At 54.2% G+C, this 20,092-nt stretch overlaps 1 protein-coding gene across 3 annotated transcripts in view; it reads left to right on the forward strand.

Moving 5' to 3' along the window:
• trappc14 (trafficking protein particle complex subunit 14) overlaps window positions 1-13,241 on the forward strand; it is a 63,555-nt gene extending 50,314 nt beyond the window's left edge. For all 3 annotated transcript variants that reach the window (XM_059642695.1, XM_059642694.1, XM_059642696.1), the window contains 4 exons: window positions 2-174; window positions 1,100-1,254; window positions 6,671-6,867; window positions 11,944-13,241. In XM_059642695.1, coding sequence (XP_059498678.1) covers window positions 2-174; window positions 1,100-1,254; window positions 6,671-6,867; window positions 11,944-12,097 — 679 coding nt within the window. In that variant the 3' untranslated portion in view covers window positions 12,098-13,241. The remainder of the gene's footprint in view (window position 1; window positions 175-1,099; window positions 1,255-6,670; window positions 6,868-11,943) is intronic.
• Window positions 13,242-20,092: the final 6,851 nt, after the last annotated feature.

The raw sequence follows: 20,092 nt of genomic DNA on the forward strand, positions 1-20,092 counted from the left end.
GGCTGCCGAACATTCAGCTCAACCGCCCCAAGTTTGTGATGATGGCGTCGTGCGAGTCTCCCGTCCCCCTGTATAAGCGCTTCACCGTCAAGTACACGCTGCTGAACAACCTGCAGGACTTCCTAGCTGTCCGGCTGGTGTGGACCCCAGACAGTGCCCTCAGCTTGCAGGCGGGTAAGTACTGGCAGCGCGACAGTTCGTGCCATCAAGGTTCGATCAGATTTGGAGAACGGGCTCAGAGGATGAGGGTAAAAGGGAAGGAGGGGCTGAAAGACGGGAGAGCTCAAACAGAGGATCAAAAGGGAATAGACAGGGACAAACCGTGACAGAAATGGGTGCACTCCCATCTGAAAGTAAAGACCAAACCTCCGGGTGAATTTAAGAAGGCGGGTTATTAATTAGCATCGGGTCGAAGGCTTGTCGAGTTGAGGCCGAGATGATCAGATTGAATGAGGCAGCAGGCTCGAGGGGCTCAATGGCCTACTCCTGCTCCCGCTTCTTTGCTCTTAAACAAAAAAGAAAGGACAGCAAAAGCAGAGGAAATGAAATGGGGTCTGGAATGCCCTGTAAGCAGGTCGCAGGGGGGTTTCCCAAAGGGAACCGGACGGTCCCCTCAAAAGGCAAGTCTGTGTAGGGGTCACAGGGAGAAGGCGAGAAGGTTACAGGTGAACCAGCAGGACCACAATGGGCCAAACGGCTACCTACTGTGGCAGTTCTGTCACTTGCAGGCAGCAGTGCTGGTCGCAGCAAAACTAGAATAGCCGAAGTGATATAACTGGTGCGGTTTGTGTGAGAGCATCACTGCATTTGTTTACCACCTGAAGGGTGCAGTCGATAATGACAAAGCTCGACAGTTGGTGCAGAGGGAGAGAGAGATGCTGTTGAACCTTTGGCCTTTCTCCGTGGCAATGCTTTGACCAATCAGCTGCGACTCAGCCACCCCTTCCTCCTGTGGTACACATTGTTGTGATGGGTTTCAAATTTGGCACTCTTGCATTGTGTCCTGATGGCTGTTCACTTCTCTCAGTCCTTTGCATTCAGAGTCACCCTTTTCTCTCGCTCTCCCTCTCCCCCGCCCTGTCTCTGTGTCTCTCATCAGGGAAGAAGCTGTCGGAGGAGGATGTACGTGCTGCTGAGACCACCGTCAACTCCGTGGTCTGCCACACGCCCCTCAACCACTTGGGCTACTGCAAGAAGGGTAGTTCAGTGACGTACAAAGTCGCGTTCCAGGTGCTGCGCACCGGGCTCTTCGAGGTAAAGTGGGCACAGCCGAAACGCACACCCTGTCTCTAACGCTAGTCTCCATGCTGAGGCCGTGGTGATGATGGCCCTGGGATGTGTAATCCAGAGATGACAAGCTGCTGGAGAAATTCACACAGAGTCTGAGAGAGACAGAGACAGAAAGCAGAGTCAGTGTTCCGAGTTCAGTGGCTCTCCTTCAGAACACACTGATGATGAACAGTCACCTGGACTCAGTGTTCTCCCCACCCCGCCACCTTCCCTTGTTCCCCTCTCTGTCTTTGCTTCTCCTTCTCCCTCCTGCACCCCCATCTCCTTACCCTGTCTTCCCACCCCCTTCCTGTTATCTCCCCATTTGCCCCCCCACTCTCTCTCTTCTCTCCCCTCAGATACTGTCCAATCTTGCTGAATTTCTCCAGCAGCTTCTGTTCCTGCCTCAGATTTCCAGCATGCACAGTTCCTGGTTTTCACCCTGCCTCATTCCTTAGGGTATAAACAGAGGGTGCTGGAGAAATGCAGTCAGTCAGGCAGCCTGAGTGCAGAGAGGGTCGATGTTCCAAATCCAAAATTACTCCCTTCGGTTTACATTTCAGATCTTGGCATTAAATACCTTGCTCTTTCTCCAACAGATGCTGCTCAACCTGCTAAATTTCTCCAGCACTTTGTGTTCTTTTTTAAATTTCTGATCGATACTTTGACGCTCTGGAGAGACAGTTCCATTTCCCATCATAGTGTCTGGAGGGACTTCAGTCCGACCAAATCAAACCTGGAATTGAAACCTAGGCTCGGTCATACCAGTTTCACAATCATCACTTGTCATTACAACCCCACCTGGTTCACTAATGCCCCTTTCGGGAAGGAAAGCTGCTGTACTTACCGCGTCTGGCCTACATGTAACTCCAGATCCACAGCAACGGGGCTGCTGACTGATGTGCTACAGTGATCTGCCAGGGCACTTCCATTTTAACATCAATTACTCCTGTGTTCAGGACTTGCTTAATTGATTTTGGCTGTTTGACTGACAGGGACGTTACAATGAAGCTAAACCGAAGAAACAGACCCTTTGGGCTATGGGCTAGACCCTTTGGTCCACCAAGACTGTGCTGACGCACGATGCCTTTCTAAACTATAAACAGTTTGCCAGTGGGTGCTCCATAACTCTCCATTCCCTCCCTGTTGAGGTATCGGAGCTGGGACATCATGTTGAGGTTGTACAGGAGGCTGGTGAGGCCCCTTCTGGAGCACTGTGTCCAGTTCTGGTCGCCCTGTTATAGGAAGGATATTAAGCTGGAGAGGGTTCAGAAGGGATTTACCGGGATGTTGCTGGGTATGGAGGGTCTGAGTTATAAGGAGAGGCTGGATAGGCTGGGACTTTTCTCTCCGAAGTGTAGGAGGCTGAGGGATGACTTTATAGAGGTTTGTAAAATAATCAGGAGCATAGATAAGGTGAACGGGAGGTGTCTTTTCCCTAGGGTGGGGGATTTAAAGACTAGGGGCATATTTTTAAGGTGAGAGGAGAAAAGACACGGGCAGCATTTTTACACAGAGGGTGGTCCGTGTGCGGAATGAGCTTCCAGAGGAAGTGGTGGGTGTGGGTACAGTTACAGCATTTAAAAGACATTTGGATAAGTACATGACCAGGAAAGGTTTGGAGGGTTAGGGGCCAGAAGCGGGCAGGTGGGACTAGTTTAGTTTGGATAGTGGTCAGCACAGACTGGTTGGACTGAAGGGTCTGCTTCAGTGCTGTAGGACTGTAGAACTGTGACTGGGTCTGTGGAGCAAAATCATGTCACTCCCATTCCCAGAAGACACTAGGGAAGGGAGGGAAGCCTGTTGTGAAGAAGAAACAAGAAGGTTGCAGTTGGGCATTGGCCGGTTGAGGGAGAACGTGACTATCTGGCAGAAGCGAGGAAATTGAAATTGTACATTTTGGCAGGAGGAATGAGAAAGCAGAGTGTTCACATAAACACGGAACGGCTGTCCCCTCATTCCAAGGTGCAGTGAGGTCTGGGTGTTCTAGTGCATGAGTTGCAAAAGGGGTATTTTTTTCTGGCTCAAGGAAGTTTCAGGAAGGCTAGTGCAGCGCTGTCTGTTATTGCAAGGGGAATCCAACCCTGAAGCATGGAAGCTATGCTTTAGTTATACAGGACATTGGTGAGGGTGAATCTCAAATGCTGTGTGTGTTCTGTCCCTCCTCACTCAATTAAAGGAAGAATGTAAATACCTTGGAGGTGGTTCACTGGAATAAGTGGGTTACTGTATGAGGGAAAGATTGGACAGACTGGGCTTTGTTTCCCCTGGAGTATAGATTGGAGGGGATAGATTATAGATCCAGAATTGACAAGGTGGATGTGGAAAGGTTCTTTACATCTTGGGGACCAGTCCAGAACTAAGCAGCTCTGCTTTACTGTCACATGATGAGAATTTCCTTCCTGAGAGGTTTTATGCACCTTTTGGAATGCCTTGCCTCGCAAGGCAGTGGACTGGGAGTAGGGGGCATTGCATCTATTTGAGACAAGGGAGGGGAGTTGAGAGTTATCGGAAGGGAGCTGGGAATGTGGGATTGAAATGGATCAGCTGGGATCTTACTGAGGACCTGAATAGGCTGCTTCAGCTGTTTGCTACATTGTTATACAAACTGGCCCCTCCAAGGACTGAGCCGGTCACCTCGTTTGAGGACAGATCTGCAATTGTGGGTCTCTCCTCTTCCTGTGGAAAAAATAAATCAAAAGCTCTGATCCTGTTCGCTCCCTGACAGTTCTACGACGTACTGTTACCTCCCAAAAGTGAATCTCTGCAAATGATATTCAGCCCAAATGGTCCTTGACAGTGCTTAGTCTTCCCCCTGTTTCCCAGAGCAGCTCAGCTTTCTGCAGTTTCTGTGCTGCCCCCTCATCCACTCCTGTTACGCCCTCCCTGTCAGGGCTTCGGAAAGGCAATCGGAAATAAGGGGTAGTCATTTCCTTCATCAAATCTGCCCAGTCTGACTTTAATGTGTCTGAGATAGTAGGAACTGCTGATCATATAATCCATAGAATCCCCACAAGTCCACACCGAATCTCGGTGCATCCCATCCAGACCCATCCCCCGATAACCCACCTAATCTACACCTCCCTGAACACTACGGGCAATTTAACACGGCCAATCCACCCTAGCCTGCACACCTTTGGATGGTGGGAGGAAACCGGAGCACCCAGAGGAAACCCACACAGACACAGGAAGAATGTGTAAACTCCAAACAGTCGCCCGAGGCTGGAATTGTGTGCTGGAGAATCCGAGATAATGCGGTGTAGAGCTGGGTGAACACAGCAGGCCAGGCAGCATCAGAGGAGCAGGAAGGCTGACGTTTCAGGTTGAGACCCCTCAGATGTGGAATATTTAGTGTCAGCTAAATATTGTTTATGTGTGCATGTTTCTGGATTGGTGCTGCAGAGAGTAATTTGACAGACTTAATGCAATGTAGCTAGTGAATTGTAATGATTTTGTATTTCCTTTGAGCCTCTAACCACCTTTATGAATTGATTTGAGGTTTTGAAACAGTATCAGTATCAAGGTACTGAATCCTGTTCCTGTTTGTGCTCTCGCCCTGTTCCCGTTTATTTACACTGAGTTGCTGCTTCTCTCTCTCTCTCTCTCTCTCTCTCTCTCTCTCTCTCTCCCTCCCCCTCCCCCCCCAACTATTTTTTCCTTCTCTGCCTCTCCCTCCGTCTCTCCCCCCTTTCTCTCTGTCTCTCCCCCCTTACTGTCTCCCCCCTCTCATTCTCTCTCTCTCTTGCCCATTCTCTCTCTCCCACCCCGTTCTCTCGCTCTCCCACCCCGTTCTCTCGCTCTCCCACCCCGTTCTCTCGCTCTCCCACCCCGTTCTCTCGCTCTCCCACCCCGTTCTCTCGCTCTCTTCCACCCCGTTCTCTCGCTCTCTTCCACCCCGTTCTCTCGCTCTCTTCCACCCCGTTCTCTCGCTCTCTTCCACCCCGTTCTCTCGCTCTCTTCCACCCCGTTCTCTCGCTCTCTTCCACCCCGTTCTCTCGCTCTCTTCCACCCCGTTCTCTCGCTCTCTTCCACCCCGTTCTCTCGCTCTCTTCCACCCCGTTCTCTCGCTCTCTTCCACCCCGTTCTCTCGCTCTCTTCCACCCCGTTCTCTCGCTCTCTTCCACCCCGTTCTCTCGCTCTCTTCCACCCCGTTCTCTCGCTCTCTTCCACCCCGTTCTCTCGCTCTCTTCCACCCCGTTCTCTCGCTCTCTTCCACCCCGTTCTCTCGCTCTCTTCCACCCCGTTCTCTCGCTCTCTTCCACCCCGTTCTCTCGCTCTCTTCCACCCCGTTCTCTCGCTCTCTTCCACCCCGTTCTCTCGCTCTCTTCCACCCCGTTCTCTCGCTCTCTTCCACCCCGTTCTCTCGCTCTCTTCCACCCCGTTCTCTCGCTCTCTTCCACCCCGTTCTCTCGCTCTCTTCCACCCCGTTCTCTCGCTCTCTTCCACCCCGTTCTCTCGCTCTCTTCCACCCCGTTCTCTCGCTCTCTTCCACCCCGTTCTCTCGCTCTCTTCCACCCCGTTCTCTCGCTCTCTTCCACCCCGTTCTCTCGCTCTCTTCCACCCCGTTCTCTCGCTCTCTTCCACCCCGTTCTCTCGCTCTCTTCCACCCCGTTCTCTCGCTCTCTTCCACCCCGTTCTCTCGCTCTCTTCCACCCCGTTCTCTCGCTCTCTTCCACCCCGTTCTCTCGCTCTCTTCCACCCCGTTCTCTCGCTCTCTTCCACCCCGTTCTCTCGCTCTCTTCCACCCCGTTCTCTCGCTCTCTTCCACCCCGTTCTCTCGCTCTCTTCCACCCCGTTCTCTCGCTCTCTTCCACCCCGTTCTCTCGCTCTCTTCCACCCCGTTCTCTCGCTCTCTTCCACCCCGTTCTCTCGCTCCTTCCCCCCCGTTCTCTCTCTCCTTCCCCCCCCGTTCTCTCTCTCTTCTTCCCCCCCCGTTCTCTCTCTCTTCTTCCCCCCCCGTTCTCTCTCTCTTCTTCCCCCCCCGTTCTCTCTCTCTTCTTCCCTCCCCGTTCTCTCTCTCTTCTTCCCCCCCGTTCTCTCTCTCTTCTTCCCCCCCCGTTCTCTCTCTCTTCTTCCCCCCCGTTCTCTCTCTCTTCTTCCCCCCCGTTCTCTCTCTCTTCTTCCCCCCCCGTTCTCTCTCTCTTCTTCCCCCCCCGTTCTCTCTCTCTTCTTCCCCCCCCGTTCTCTCGCTCTTCTTCCCCCCCCCGTTCTCTCTCTTCTTCTCCCCCCCCCCGTTCTCTCTGTTCCCCCCATTCTCTCTCTCCCCTGCCCATTCACTCTGGCCCCCGCCATTCTCTGTCTCCCCCCCACCTCATTCTCTCTCTCACTCCCATTCTCTGTCTCTCTCCCCCCCTCCCCATTCTCCTCTGTCTCTCTCTCTTGCGTTCCTCCCTCCCCCCAGCTGAGCCAGCATATGAAGTTGAAGTTACAGTTCACAGCGAGTGTGACAAACCCTCCTCCTGAGGCCCGGCCCGTTTCGCGGAGGAACAGCCCGAGCAGCCCCGCTGTGCGCGACCTTATGGAACGTCACCAGGCCAGCCTGGGCCGCTCGCAGTCCTTCTCTCACCAGCAACCCTCACGGAGCACTCACCTCATCAGGTAAGGCCACTGTGGCTGCATACAGCTACCAGCTCTCAGCGCTGGCTCCTTCCCCAGACCCTACACCCCCAACATTTCTCCGTCACCCCCTACTCCCCTCCCGATCTCCGTCGTCCCCTACTCCCCTCCCTATCTCCGTCGCCCCCTACTCCGCTCCCTATCTCTGACACCCGCTACACCCCCGCCCGATCTCCGTCACCCCCTACACCCCCGACCTATCTCCGTCACCCCCGACTCCCCTCCCTGTCTCCGTCACCCTCTACACCCCTCCCTATCTTGGTCACCTCCTCCCATCCCAACCCCCTCCCTATCGCCGTCACCCCCTACCCCCCCTCCCTATCTCCGTCACCCCCAACACCCCCCTCCCTATCTCCGTCACCCCCTACACCCCTCCCGATCCCTGTCACCTCCTCCAGCCCGTACACCCCTGCCTATCACCATCACCCCCTACTCCCCTCCCTATCTCCGTCGTCACCTCCAGCCCCTACTCCCCTCCCTATCTCCATCACCTCCAACACCCCTCCCAATCTCCGTCAAACCCTGCACCCCTCCCTATCTCCGTCATCCCTTAGTCCGCTCCCTATCTCCATCGCCCCCGACACCACCTCCCTATCCCCCGTCACCCCCTACACACCTCCCTATCTCCGTCATCCGTTGCTCCCCTCCCTATCTCCGTCACCCCTGACACCACCTCCCTATCCCCGTCACCCCCTACACACCTCCCTAACTCCGTCATCCGTTGCTCCCCTCCCTATCTCCGTCACCCTCTACACACCTCCCTATCTCCGTCATCCCTTACTCCCCTCCCTATCTCCATCATCCCCGACACCCCCTCCCTATCTCCGTCACCCCATTCACCCCCTCCCCTATCTCCGTCACCCCGTACACCCCCTCCCTATCTCCGTTACCCCCCGACTCCCCTCCCTATCTCCGTCACCCCATTCACCCCCTCCCCTATCTCCGTCACCCCCTACACCCCCTCCCTATCTCTGTCATCCCCTACTCCCCTCCTTGTCTCCATCACCCCCTGCTCCACTCCCTATCTCTGTCACACCCTACACCCCTCCCTGTCTCCGTCACACCCTACACCCCCTCCCTGTCTCCGTCACCCTCTACACCCCTCCCTATCTCCGTCACCCCCTCCCTGTCTCCGTCACCCTCTACACCCCCTCCCTATCTCCGTCACCCCCTACACCCCCTCCCTATCTCCGTCACCACCTACACCCCTCCCTATCTCCGTCACCCCCGACAACCCCTCCCTATCTCCGTCACCTCCGACAACCCCTCCCTATCTCCGTCACCCCCTACACCCACTCCCTATCTCCGTCACCTCGTGCAGCCTCTACTCCTCTCCCTATCTCCGTCACCACCTCCAGCCCCTAAACCCCTCCCTATCTCCGTCACCCCCTACGCCCGCTTCCTATCTCCGTCAGCTCCTTCAACCCCTACACCCCTCCCTATCTCCATCACCCCCTACTCCCCTCCCTATCTCCGTCACCTCCTCCTGTCCCTACACTGCCTCCCTATCTCCGCCACCCCTGACACCCCCTCCCTGTCTCCGTCACCCTCTACACCCCTCCCTATCTCCGTCACCCCCTACACCCCCTCCCTATCTCCGTCACCACCTGCATCCCTTCCCTATCTCCGCCACCCCCGACAACCCCTCCCTATCTCCATCACCCCCGACAACCCCTCCCTATCTCCGTCACCCCCGACACCCCCTCCCTATCTCCGTCACCCCCGACACCCCCTCCCTATCTCCGCCACCCCCGACACCCGCTCCCTATCTCCGTCACCCCCGACACCCCCTCCCTATCTCCGTCACCCCCTACAACCCCTCCCTATCTCCGTCACCTCCTACAACCCCTCCCTGACTCCGTCACCTCCTCCCATCCCTACACCCCTCCCTATCTCCGTCACCCCCTACAACCCCTCCCTATCTCCGTCACCCCCGACTCCCCTCCCTGACTCCGTCACTTCCTCCATCCCATACACCCCTTTCAATCTCCGTCACCACCTCCAGCCTATCTCCGTCACCCCCTACAACCCCTCCCTCTCTCCGTCACACCCTACTCCCCTCACTGTGTCCGTCACCCCTTACACCCCCTCCCTATTTCCTTCACCCCCTACACCCCCTCCCTATCTCCGTCATCCCCTACACCCTATCCCTATCTTCATCACCTCCTCCCGTCCCTACCCCCCCTCCCTATCTCCGTCACCCACTACCCCCCCTCCCTATCTCCGTCACCCCCTACACCCCTCCCCATCTCCGTCACCCCCTACACCCCTCCCTATCTCCGTCACCCCATTCACCCCCTCCCCTATCTCCGTCACCCCCTACACCCCCTCCCTATCTCTGTCATCCCCTACTCCCCTCCTTGTCTCCATCACCCCCTGCTCCACTCCCTATCTCTGTCACACCCTACACCCCTCCCTGTCTCCGTCACACCCTACACCCCCTCCCTGTCTCCGTCACCCTCTACACCCCTCCCTATCTCCGTCACCCCCTCCCTGTCTCCGTCACCCTCTACACCCCCTCCCTATCTCCGTCACCCCCTACACCCCCTCCCTATCTCCGTCACCACCTACACCCCTCCCTATCTCCGTCACCCCCGACAACCCCTCCCTATCTCCGTCACCCCCGACAACCCCTCCCTATCTCCGTCACCCCCTACACCCACTCCCTATCTCCGTCACCTCGTGCAGCCCCTACTCCTCTCCCTATCTCCGTCACCACCTCCAGCCCCTAAACCCCTCCCTATCTCCGTCACCCCCTACGCCCGCTTCCTATCTCCGTCAGCTCCTTCAACCCCTACTCCCCTCCCTATCTCCGTCACCTCCTCCTGTCCCTACACTGCCTCCCTATCTCCGCCACCCCTGACACCCCCTCCCTGTCTCCGTCACCCTCTACACCCCTCCCTATCTCCGTCACCCCCGACAACCCCTCCCTATCTCCGTCACCCCCGACACCCCCTCCCTATCTCCGTCACCCCCGACACCCCCTCCCTATCTCCGTCACCCCCGACACCCCCTCCCTATCTCCGTCACCCCCGACACCCCCTCCCTATCTCCGCCACCCCCGACACCCGCTCCCTATCTCCGTCACCCCCGACACCCCCTCCCTATCTCCGTCACCCTCTACACCCCTCCCTATCTCCGTCACCCCCTACAACCCCTCCCTATCTCCGTCACCCCCTACAACCCCTCCCTGACTCCGTCACCTCCTCCCATCCCTACACCCCTCCCTATCTCCGTCACCCCCTACAACCCCTCCCTATCTCCGTCACCCCCGACTCCCCTCCCTGACTCCGTCACTTCCTCCATCCCATACACCCCTTTCAATCTCCGTCACCACCTCCAGCCTATCTCCGTCACCCCCTACTCCCCTCCCTATCTCCGTCACCCCCTACAACCCCTCCCTCTCTCCGTCACACCCTACTCCCCTCACTGTGTCCGTCACCCCTTACACCCCCTCCCTATTTCCTTCACCCCCTACACCCCCTCCCTATCTCCGTCATCCCCTACACCCTATCCCTATCTTCATCACCTCCTCCCGTCCCTACCCCCCCTCCCTATCTCCGTCACCCACTACCCCCCCTCCCTATCTCCGTCACCCCCTACACCCCTCCCCATCTCCGTCACCCCCTACACCCCTCCCCATCTCCGTCACCTCCTCCCATCCCTATACCCCCTCCCTATCTCCGTCACCTCCTCCAGCCTCTATACCCCTGCCTATCTCTGTCACCCCCTCTGGCCCCAATAGCCCTCCCTATCCCTGTCACCACCTCCATCCCCTACACCCCCTCCCTATCTCTGTTACCTCCTACACCCCCTCCCTAACTCTGTCAACCTCTCCTGCCCCATACACTACCTCCTTATCTCTGTAACCTCCTCTATCCTCTACACTCCCTCCCTATCTCCGTCACCTCTTCCAGCCCCTACACCCCCTCCGTATTTCTGTCACCACCTTCCTCCTCCGTGACCATCCCCCCCGACCCCATTACCATCGCTCCACCGTGACCCCCTGACCCCATTACCATTGCTCCACTGTGACCCCCCCCCCCACCCTAACATCGCTGTACCATGACCTCCTCAACCCCATTCCCACCACTCTATTGTGACGGTCCCCCCCGACCCCATTACCATCACTGCACCGTGACCTCCCCGAACCTATTGCCATCACTCCACCGTGACCTCCCCAACCCCATTACCATCGCTCTACCGTGACCATTCCCCCCAACCCCATTACCATCACTCCACCATAACCCCTCCCTGACCCCATTACCATCGCTCCACTGTGACCGCCCCCCCCCCCCGACTCCATTACCATCACTCTACCGTGACCTTCAGTTATGCCTTCAGACCCCAGTCTCCATTTCTGTCCGAGTCCCCTGCAGGGCCGGATTGGATTGAGGGGGCTGGATTTGACGAGGGCAGGGGTGTGCCTCGGAGGGTGGTGCTGCTTGAGGGGACGACACAGATGTCCCGTTTGGAGTGGGATCAGATTTTGAAATCAGCAGTGTGCCTCAAGTTCGAGCAGTCGCAGTTTCCAGAAGACCTTGGCGTCAGGACCTCAACCAAAGGTGATATTGCCCTCCATCTCCTTCAAAGAACGATCGGAGGAGACCCTTTGGCCCATCCACACGAGTGCTGGCCCAAACCCCTTGCCATTTCGCCATGGCCCAGTTCACTTTGTCGCTTGTCAATGGCCCAGCTCCCTCCTGAAAGTCATAGTTAAACCTGCTGCCCTCTCACTGTTAGTGTGCTCCACATGCGCAAACTTTCACCATGTTTACGCGAAAATAAAGCTAATTCCTCACCTCGTCATCACCTCAACACGGGGCCCTCTGCTTCCTAACCCTTTTTTGTCAACGATGATGGTTTCTTCAAGTGTCCTCCCCCATTCACTGCCCGCCCCCCCCAAAACTCCTCCAGCCCGTTCGCCGTCTGGACCTCTGCCCGTTGGGAAACGATCCCGAGCTGCCTCCTGTTAGCTGCATTATCTTTTTGCCGTTCCTCCTCAGTGACCTGGCCCCTCTGCTTCTTTCCCCCTCCCCCACCCCCCGCCAACCTCAGGACTGGGAGCGTGATGGAGCGCCGAGCGATCACACCCCCCGTGGGCTCCCCCATTGGCCGCCCCCTCTACCTCCCCTCGGAAAAGGCTGTGCTGTCCGTCGACAAGATCGCCAAGCGAGAGTGCAAGGTGCTGGTGGTGGAGCCTGTCAAGTAGAGTGGGGGGGGAAGGGGGCGTTGGGGCTGCTGTTGCCCTGCCTCGAACAACACAGGACAGGGCGAGGCGTCTGGCTGCTCACTCACCCGGGGGTAAGCCCCGTTTTCACTTCAGTAATCCTTCCTGCCATGTTGGCGCTGGGCGGTCCATCGGCTCCTCGCTTGTCGGACCGCAAGCCTGCGTGCGTGTCTCGTGTCTGACGATCCCGCGCGAAGCGGTCAGTGATGTCGGGGGGGTGGGGGTGCGGTGGTGCAGAACCGTGTCCCTCTGTAGATCGGCAGTGCTCCATCTTGCAAGCAGAACGGTTCAGCGTCGTGTTTCGGGGGGCAGCGTTCGAAAACTCAAACTCTGACCCTCCCTCACCTGCACAAATGTTTGGGCTCAATTCCAGCCAGCGCGCACACACGCACGCCCCCCCCCCAACACCACAAGGCTGTCATTTCTCTGCCTGGCTCGCTACATTTCGCTACGCACCGCACCGTCACACCCAGGCAGAGCCTTGAGCTGCCAGACTGTCCGGACTTGCATCTCTTGGATCTCGATTCTTGTATCACCGGCAACAGCTAGGAGCCCAGGATCCGGGTAATGGGACCTTGTCTAGCACAGTGCTCCCCCCTCCCTCAATAATACCGAGCTTCAATCTGCGGGGGCTGCCTACTGTGGGTATAGGTGGTGCCTGAGTGGCACTGCCACTCTTCTTGCAGCCCATGCCAATGCTCTAAGCGGCATTCCCCACTCACACCTGGCAGCACTTACATGGAAAGAAATCTGCCATCCTTCCCCAGTCTGGCCCATGTTCATAGAAACATACCTATTCCCTTCATAATTGTATAAGATAGAAGCAGATTGTTTCCACTGGTGAGTGAAACTAGAACTGGGGGGGGGCAATAGCCTCAAAATAAGGGGGAACAGATTTAGGACTGAGCTGAGGAGGAACTTCACCACCCAAAGGGTTGTGAATCTGTGGAATTCCCTGAGAAGCAGTGGAGATTTCCTCATTGAATGCTTTTAAACCTAAGATAGGTAATTTGTATGACCAGTAAAGGAATTAGGAGTCATGGTGAGAGGGAAGGTAAATGGAGCTGAGTCCACGAAAAGTTTTGCCATGACCCTTAATGATTGGCGGAGCAGGCTCGAGGGGTCAGATGGCTCTTGATCCTCCCATTCTTTTGTAAGTTTGACCCAGGATCCCCAGCGAGGGGTGGCGAAGGGTTTGACTGTTAGCTGCCTCTGAAATGTTCCCAGGCAGCTCGGGAAAGGCCAATGAATGCCAGCCTTGCTCAGCGTCCTGGGAGATTGTTTTGATGGGAAACCACCCATTGTCTTCCCCGTACAATTTACAAAACTCTTCACCCTGCTGCTCGTGGACATCTCCCCGACATTGTGTTGCTGCAGGGGTTAGGGAGTCATTGCAGGGACCGTTGCTGTTTGCATTCTGAGCCCCTTAACTGTGGCATCTCCATCCCTACGGGCATGTTTGCTACCGTCTACTGATGCTGCGTCGTACCTGCTGTGGAAACGCTGTGTGAATTAATGCTGACACTCTTTCACTTTCCGTTAGCAGCGCACCTTAAGGACATTCAGCCCATCGGGTCTTCCCCAGCTCTCTGTAGAGGAAACCAGTCTGCCCCCAGTGGACTATTCTTGCACTTCCCGTTGAGAGTATTGGTCGCTAAATCCGTAATAGAGCCTCTGGTTAATAATTCTCCTGATGAGAAAAGTTGTGCTGCTCAGGTTAAAATTAAATTGACCCACACAGCATCTCTGGTTAGAGTTTTACATTTCAATTGGTTCTGGGGGCTCAGGGCAGCTGTATTCATCATCCACCCGATGGGTACCACAGGGAGCACCGAGAATTCTCAAAGAACTCTGTCCCTGCCAGTTTATTTCCCTGCAGTGTCTATCCGGTTTCCTTTTGGAATCATTTGCCATCTCCGGTTCCACTGCCCTCACTTCCAGGCCACTGCGACTTGCTGCAGAACAAAATGTTGTTCCCCCAGCAGGTTCATTGATCCAGAGCCTGACATCTGTGTAGGAGCAAACGACTGCAGATGCTGGAATCTGTACGAAAGCCAGCAACTCCAGAGATCAGGGAGCTTCAGTGGAAAAAAGAGCAAAGCTAATGTTTTGAGTCTAGATGACTGTTGGCGCCTGACCCACTGCCATCTCCAGCCTTGTTTTCAGTTTGCCTTACATCTCTGTGTCCGCCCCAACCAATCCTCGTAGGAACAGCCTCTGTGTCTGCTGTTTCTAAACCCTGTGCATCTCAATCAAACCTCCCCTCAGTTGGAGACTTGCAGCTGAAAGTCCTCACCCCGAAACCTCTCCTGGTCAATCTCCTCTGCTGTGCTGGAGGACTTTCCCAAAGAGTGGGCCCTGCAACGTGAGCTAGACTCTAGTTGCTTGGGCTTGAGAAAGGAGCTTCCCTGATCTGACTGAGGTTGGCATTGCGGCACAGATATTGGTTCACTGACCTTGGGCAGTCCTGCTCGAGGGCCTGCAACCAGATATCGTTGAACTTGAAAGGGTGAGGAAAAGATTTACAAGTACGCTGGAGGGTTTGAGCTACAGGGAGAGGCCGAATAGGCTGGGGCTATTTTCCCTGGAGCGTCGGAGGCTGAGGGGTGACCTTTATGGAGATTTATAAAATCGTCACAGGTATGAATTGGGTGAATAGCCAAGGTCTTTTCCTCAGCGGAGGGGCACAGGTTTAAGGTGAGAGGGGAAAGATTTACAAGGGACCTCGGGTAACTTTTTCACACGAGGGTGGTGCATGTATGGAATGAGCTGCCAGAGGATAAAGTGGAGGCTGGTACAGTTACAGCATTTAAAAGGCATCTGGAGGGGTGTATGCACAGGAAAGGTTTAGAGGGATATGGGCCAAATGCTGGCAATGGGACTAAATTAATCTAGGATATCCGGTCAGCAGGGACAAGTTGAACCGAAGGGTTTGTTTCCAAGCTGTACTGCTCTATGACCAGCATCAGTCAGGCAAATGTCTGACCTCTGATTGGTTTGAGAATTGTTGACTCTCCTTGTGGCACTGATCAGGTAGATAACGGACATGGAAACAGTCGGAATGTAAAACCGTACCTGGAGATGCTGGGGGTCAGTTTTAGGAAGTATTTTAACCCGAGCGGCACACGGCTTTCACCAGGACAATGCGATCAGCATTAACTAGAGGCTCTGAGCCCTGCAGTCGTTCCCCTCGGCTGGAAATGCTCGAGCTGTCCAATTCAAGTCCATTTAATGTTCCGAGGGACTGCAGGCACCTGAGATCTCGGTAATAGGGGCAGCGTTTTGGGAAGGTTTGATCCTTCAGTGAAGGCCATGTAACATTAACCATGACCATCATCTCAGCTAGCATTGACAGTCACCATGACCTGTTATGGACCAGGCTGGATGGCCCCCTCAATTTCTTTTAAGAAGGTAGTCTAGACCTGAACTTTGTTAATTAAAAGGCAGCAGTAAAATGCTGTGTTCCAGAGGCTACTTGGTATTAAGCAAAGCACAATTTATTCAAACACCAGTTAAAATACAACACTAGAAAGTATAAACTTAACTCTACTGGAAAACTTAGCACAATAATAGATACAGTATCTGTTACTAATTAACTGTTGCAATATTGTCACATCTCACGACAGACCCCTTGGTATAAAGGCAAATTCAGAAAACCGGATTTAGTCTCTCACGCAACCTGGCGGGCCCAGGAAGAGAAACCCCAGCCTGTGGCTGGAACCGAGGGAGGGGACAAATAGCTATCACATCATCAAGACTGCAATAGCAACTGCTGAGAGCTGAACCCTAAAACCTTTCCTTAAAAAAAAACAGAAGTCCCGGTTCTGAGAGAGCAGGCCAGACCCAGCCAAGGCTGCTTCTATTGTTCAACTTCTTAAAAAAGAAATTCCCAAGGCCTCACAAGCTGTTTACTGGCTCTGCACGTAGACTGCTGGATGCCTCTGCTTCACAACCCTCTCATTTCTTTTTAAGTAAAAGGACAAAACCTCATTTTTTAAAAAAAAAGCATCAACACAGGCCCAGTTAAGAGATGCAAACTTGGATGCTGCTGGCTGTGACCATCCTTTGAGAAAGATTTGCAGACGAGGTTTCTGCATTGGAGCAAAGAGTATATCCCTTCCCTTCAGGTCCTGCAAGCCCAGCCGTTAATGATCTGTCAGGGTTTAGCAATCCCCCTCAGGAATGAAAGCAACAGAATTCCAATTGAACCAACTTCTTCAGCTCTCAGTTACTGGAGTTTTTGTTCGTATTTAACTTTCTTTCTCTTTTTTTTGTTAACATCCCTACTTGTGAGAGTGTTTGCACTGAGAATGCAGTTTCGACCGCTGCTACCCAGACTCTGAGAGAGCCTAGATTACGCTGGGTGGACACAGTGTTGCTCTGTACCCTTTGCTCCAGAGTCTTGGCAATATTTGCAGAAAAATCTGTGCTGCCTTCCCAAGCCTCTTTTTGTCTGAGTTTGGAAACGGCAGCGTGCTGACAAATTGTTGTGTCAGCTTCCTACGATCGAAGGGGTGTGGGGATACCGTTCACTGTACTCATCTGAGTGGTGTGACTTAATTCAGCTCAGTGTGGGAAGGTGAGAGAGAGAGACAGTCAGCCTTAAGTGTACTGTACTGAAGGGCTGAATAGCCTCCTGCTGCCTTTCTCTTAACCTGCGAGCAGAGGGAATGGTTTCTGACAATCCAACGCTGTTAGTTCCATTGATCATCTCAAACATATCCACCAGATCGTTTCCTAATTGCCCAAATTCAAGCAATTTAACCCTTTTAGCCCCAGGATCATTCTGGTGAATCTGCTCCCCATCTGAGGCTGATACTTCCTTAGGTATGGTGGCGGGGGAGTAGAATTAGGACACAGCTGATCACAGCATCTTCAGGTGGGTACCTGATGAGAACTTTATACAATTCCAGCTTAACTTCCACCCCCTCCCCCCGGACCAACTGTCTTGTGGATGAGGCCCTGCATTGACATTAAACACTCCCAGACAGCTACTGCGATTTTTAAACGTATATAGTTTCCATTCACAGCTGGTACATTGGGTGGAGGGGGAAGGGTAGTGAGCTGCTGGAGATGTGTGTTGGAAAGGAAGGCCAGGAGGAGGGCTAACAGTTAATCAGGGTCCAGACTATGCTGGATTGTCTGGGGAGGTTTAGCTGCTCAGAAGTGGAAACCCCTGCCCATCCCTGCTGGTCTTATCATTTCCTGCCAATGAGATGCATTGCAAACTGTCCACAGCTCCTCACTACCACCACATCCCATTCCACAGGTAACCAGCCTGTCTAGGGCACTGGTCCCAAGCACTTGCCATACAGGGTGCACTAGCCCCATGCCCTGTCATAACTGAGTGCCCAGCCTGATCATCCCGGCGGTGGGGGGCGTTCATGAACCTCAGTGCTGCCCGGGTGAGCAGCAAGTCTCACTGTTCCCAGTTGCCATTTCTCCTCGCGTGTTAGCAAATGCGCTGTTTACATAGGTAATTGGGAAATCAGAGGGGCTGGGGGCACACATGGGACTCTGGTCAATGCTGAGCATTACCAAATTTTTCAGAAAAAAGGCGACGACGGATTCCTGATCCATCGGGGAATCGAGGGGAAAGTTAGCAGAGTCAGATCAGCCGTGATCCTGTTGAGTGGGGGACCAGGCTGGAGGGGCCGAACAGCCGCCTCCTGCTCCTAATTCCTACAGTCTAATGCGAGGTGGGTGTGCGTTCCCAGTGTCATCTCGTTCTCCCCAAATCCCACAGTCTCTGTTTACTGCACACTCCTGCCCAGTGCTGCGGCCTCTCCAAGCTGTCGGTTCTGCATGTTAACTATGTGTTAAGTAACTTCTCAAACTCTGTAGAGCCACCCAAGGAGCAGGAGTGTTTAAAATTAAGGTGCGATGGCTTCCTTGCTAATACTGTGGACCTGAATATGTGTGTGTGTGTGTGTGGTGGTGGGTAATTTGTTTGATGTTTTGTTTGCTAACATGATGTGTGGTGACGTGTCTGTATTCACAGTTGATCATCAAGGTATTTTGTTTCTAAAAATGAGTTGTACTTGAGTTCTAATCACTGAGCTGTGAAGTGAGTTACAGTCACTGGTCTGACCATCCCTGAATCTGGGCACGCGCACACAGCTGCCCAACACCAGTGTTGTCTCAGTCAATAAGAGAAATGCCAACGTGCGATGTGAGCCCGATTAGGGATTGCCTCTCATCAATGTCCCTCCTTGTACCCCTCAGTATTCTGCCCCATTTCCCCATGGCCCCTAAATGCATCCTTGTCTCAGGTGCCTTTACCAGAGTGGTGTGATTCGGTCAAAACCAAGGTGGTGGGACGTGTGGCAGATTGTCTGGCCTGGTTTCCTGGATTAAGGGGCAGCGAGGTTTAGAAATTCAGGCAGTGTTGTTTAAGAGAGTAATGGTGTTCCTCTGAGGGTCACGTGTCTGGAGTTCTTTCACCAGGGAGCAGTGGGCAGGCAGGGTCCTTGGAGATATTTCAGTCCAATTTTTGTTTTGCTAACAAGGGTCTCGGGGTGAACAGGAGGGTGGGGTTTGAGGCCACAATCCGATGAGCCAAGAGCAGCCCTGAGGGTCTGAAGGGCCTGTTGCTGCTCTCAGTTTGGCCAGAGTTTGTGAGATTAGGCCATCTGCTGCCTCCAGACCTGAAATCGTGGCCCCTCTCTCCTCACTGTCAACACTGAGGTGGCCCCTCAGCAAAGGAGCAAGCACATTGCAGAGATCGAGAGCTGGAACTCAGTGACCCTGCTAGTCAGGTACACCATCCTGTTTCATGAGACACTGAGTGTTTGGCTGTCAGGTTACAATGTCTGGGGCCTGGGTTCCTTCCCATAACTCCTGGGTCACCAGTGCAGTGGCTGCATGATTTCACATGAAGGTGGACTGGAGCAAGGGAGGCAGGTAGAGAGCCTGGCTTGGTTACTTTCTGCCTTTGAGAACCTTTGCAGTACCAGGGCAGCCTCACTTGGCACAGACTCTGCGTTATTCCCTGTAGCCTCTGAAATAGGTTCACCTACCTGGAGTGTGGGGAAGTTGGTGGTTTCACACCCTTGTTCCCGCATCTTTTTCACGCAAGAACCATAATGATGGTCTGAAGGTAACAGGTCACCTCTCATTTGTGTAGGGAAGTCATTCCTCGTCTCTCCTTTGGGCCACAAACGGTTTGGAAAGGTTTGTGTTAGAGCAGAGCCCAACAAACTGCGAGAACGGAGATCCATCACGTTCTGAACAATGGTCCTGACAAATCTGAAGAAAATGGTGAGGTTGGGGAATAAACAGCAGGGCTGGAGTCTGCAGGAGACAGTAAAAAAAGTCTGGGCCATTGACCCATCTCCTCCTCAGAATGTCAGCAGTCCCATCATCATCGTAGATTCCCTACAGTGTGGAAGCAGGCCCTTCAGCCCAACAAGTCCACACCGACCCTCAGAGCATCCCACCCAGACCCATCCTCTTACAACTCACCTAATCTACACATCCCCAATCTCAGGCTGTTAGAGGGACCATGGTGAACTATGCTGACCTCTTGTAGTGAAAGATTTCCCCCACCCTAAGATGTGAACTAGATGGTCAGAGTGGGAAGAGGCAACAACAGCGAACAGGAGGAAGTGGGGTACCCAGAAGCAGGAGGACAGGAAACTGGGCTGAGGCAACATCCCTTACCACTTCCTACAAAGAAGGCACAGAGCGGGGAGGCAGGGGTCAAGCAGAAGGGTCGTTTGCTGCAGCAGTGCAGGGTTCAGCAGCATCTGTGAGACAAATGCAGTCAGCTACCTCTGGGACCCCCTTTCCACAGTGTCACTGTGACTGGATGATCTCTGGGGCTCCAACAGTACAGTCTAACCCAGAACGAGTGGTCAGGTTAAGCAGTTCCGAGATTCTGACCTGTTTCGATCGACTGTTTGTAAGGGAATAAATCTACTACCCCAGACAACGCTACTGAAGCAAGCACACTGTTACTTAAAAGGACCTGATCTC

This window comes from Stegostoma tigrinum, chromosome 45, assembly GCF_030684315.1.
Source record: "Stegostoma tigrinum isolate sSteTig4 chromosome 45, sSteTig4.hap1, whole genome shotgun sequence".
Lineage (NCBI taxonomy): Eukaryota > Metazoa > Chordata > Chondrichthyes > Orectolobiformes > Stegostomatidae > Stegostoma > Stegostoma tigrinum.